A 1,334-nucleotide genomic window follows, 5' to 3' on the forward strand; every position below is an offset into this window, starting at 1 on the left:
CAGAAGTTTTCTTTGATTCATATACCTTTGTCATTGTGTATTTTTCTATGTTAGACATATTTTCAGGGCTTCTTTATACTCACACTCAAGAATGGAATAAATATCTGCGAAGACACTTCATCAGAGCTGGAGAGGAATTTAAAAAAAACATAAAAAATTAAGTTGTAACACATATCAAAGGTTACAGGAAATTCTTCTTCCCTTTTCTTTTGGCATTAAAATATTAACATAAAGCTGCACATAACATACAAATACAATGGCAAAATCATTAAGTTTAATATAATAATGAATGAACTTACTATGCATTTTTTATATTTCATATCTTAGTGATGGCTGTCCACTAATCAAATTTGTTCAAAAGAAGATTTAACAAAGTTTAAAAATGTTGTACATCTGTCTGGAGTTTTTCTATTTATATGAAGCACCCCTCAATTAGAAAGCCTATTTTCTTTCACTTTCAAAGTATAATTCAATCTTGAATTGATTCAAGATTGAATTTATTTGCAAACTCTACATTTCCATTGAAAGTGTGGTTACCAAACTGAACTACAAACTTATGAGTTTTGTCTGAAGTGACTTTTATTCTATAAACTCCACAGATAATTAATGTTAAAGTATAAGGACATTTTGTACAATGAAATTAAGTTTACCAACATCTTTACTATTAACAACTTTAGGAATAGTCAGCCTAAAAATAAGCTGAGCAGATTCAACCCAAAGTACTTCATTCAAAAAACTGGCTATTTGTGAAACGTAAGCCACAATTTTACATTCAAGAAAGATCAGTTGTCCTAGCCCAAATCTTGAAATCAGCCATAAAAGATGATGTAATATGTTTACAGGTATCCACTGAAACTGCAAGTGCCATGTACAAAGTGCATACACAAGTTTATCTGAAGAAAAAAAATTAAACAATACTTTGGTAATGAACAAAAACCACCATCAATTGGGGCCGCACAACCAGAAACATACCTTCTTCCTTTGCACATGATAAGTGCCTCCGCAATGGGCATCTGATGTAAGGAATTTGCACCATTTAAGTATTTGGATATTCTGTTTACAATGTCTTGGGAATCTGCAAAAGATGAAAACTTGTATCAGTCATGGAAGTATCTTAGAAGTACTGAAGGGCAACCACTTAATCTTAGACCAATACAAGACTATGTGCCATGACTATGTTGACAGTTTTTAGGTACAGAAAACAAAACCTTTCTTGCATAAAGTCCACATTTTTTATCATGAGTGAGTGTGGGTGCATGCGAGTGTGTGCTCGCCCATGCACATGCGTGGGTGTGTGTGTCCGCGTGAGTTTGTGCGTGTGTGTGTGTGTGGGG

The 1,334-nt window shown here is 33.6% G+C and overlaps 1 protein-coding gene across 1 annotated transcript in view; it reads right to left on the minus strand.

Moving 5' to 3' along the window:
- The window catches only part of LOC101864677 (phosphofurin acidic cluster sorting protein 2), a gene marked incomplete at its 5' end in the record, with an annotated part of 31,696 nt that overhangs the window by 8,945 nt on the left and 21,417 nt on the right, over positions 1-1,334 (minus strand). The window contains 2 exon segments of the mRNA XM_035968811.1: positions 84-126; positions 973-1,075. Coding sequence (XP_035824704.1) covers positions 84-126; positions 973-1,075 — 146 coding nt within the window.

The sequence above is a fragment of the Aplysia californica genome, unplaced genomic scaffold (genome assembly GCF_000002075.1).
Source record: "Aplysia californica isolate F4 #8 unplaced genomic scaffold, AplCal3.0 scaffold00086, whole genome shotgun sequence".
Taxonomy (NCBI): domain Eukaryota; kingdom Metazoa; phylum Mollusca; class Gastropoda; order Aplysiida; family Aplysiidae; genus Aplysia; species Aplysia californica.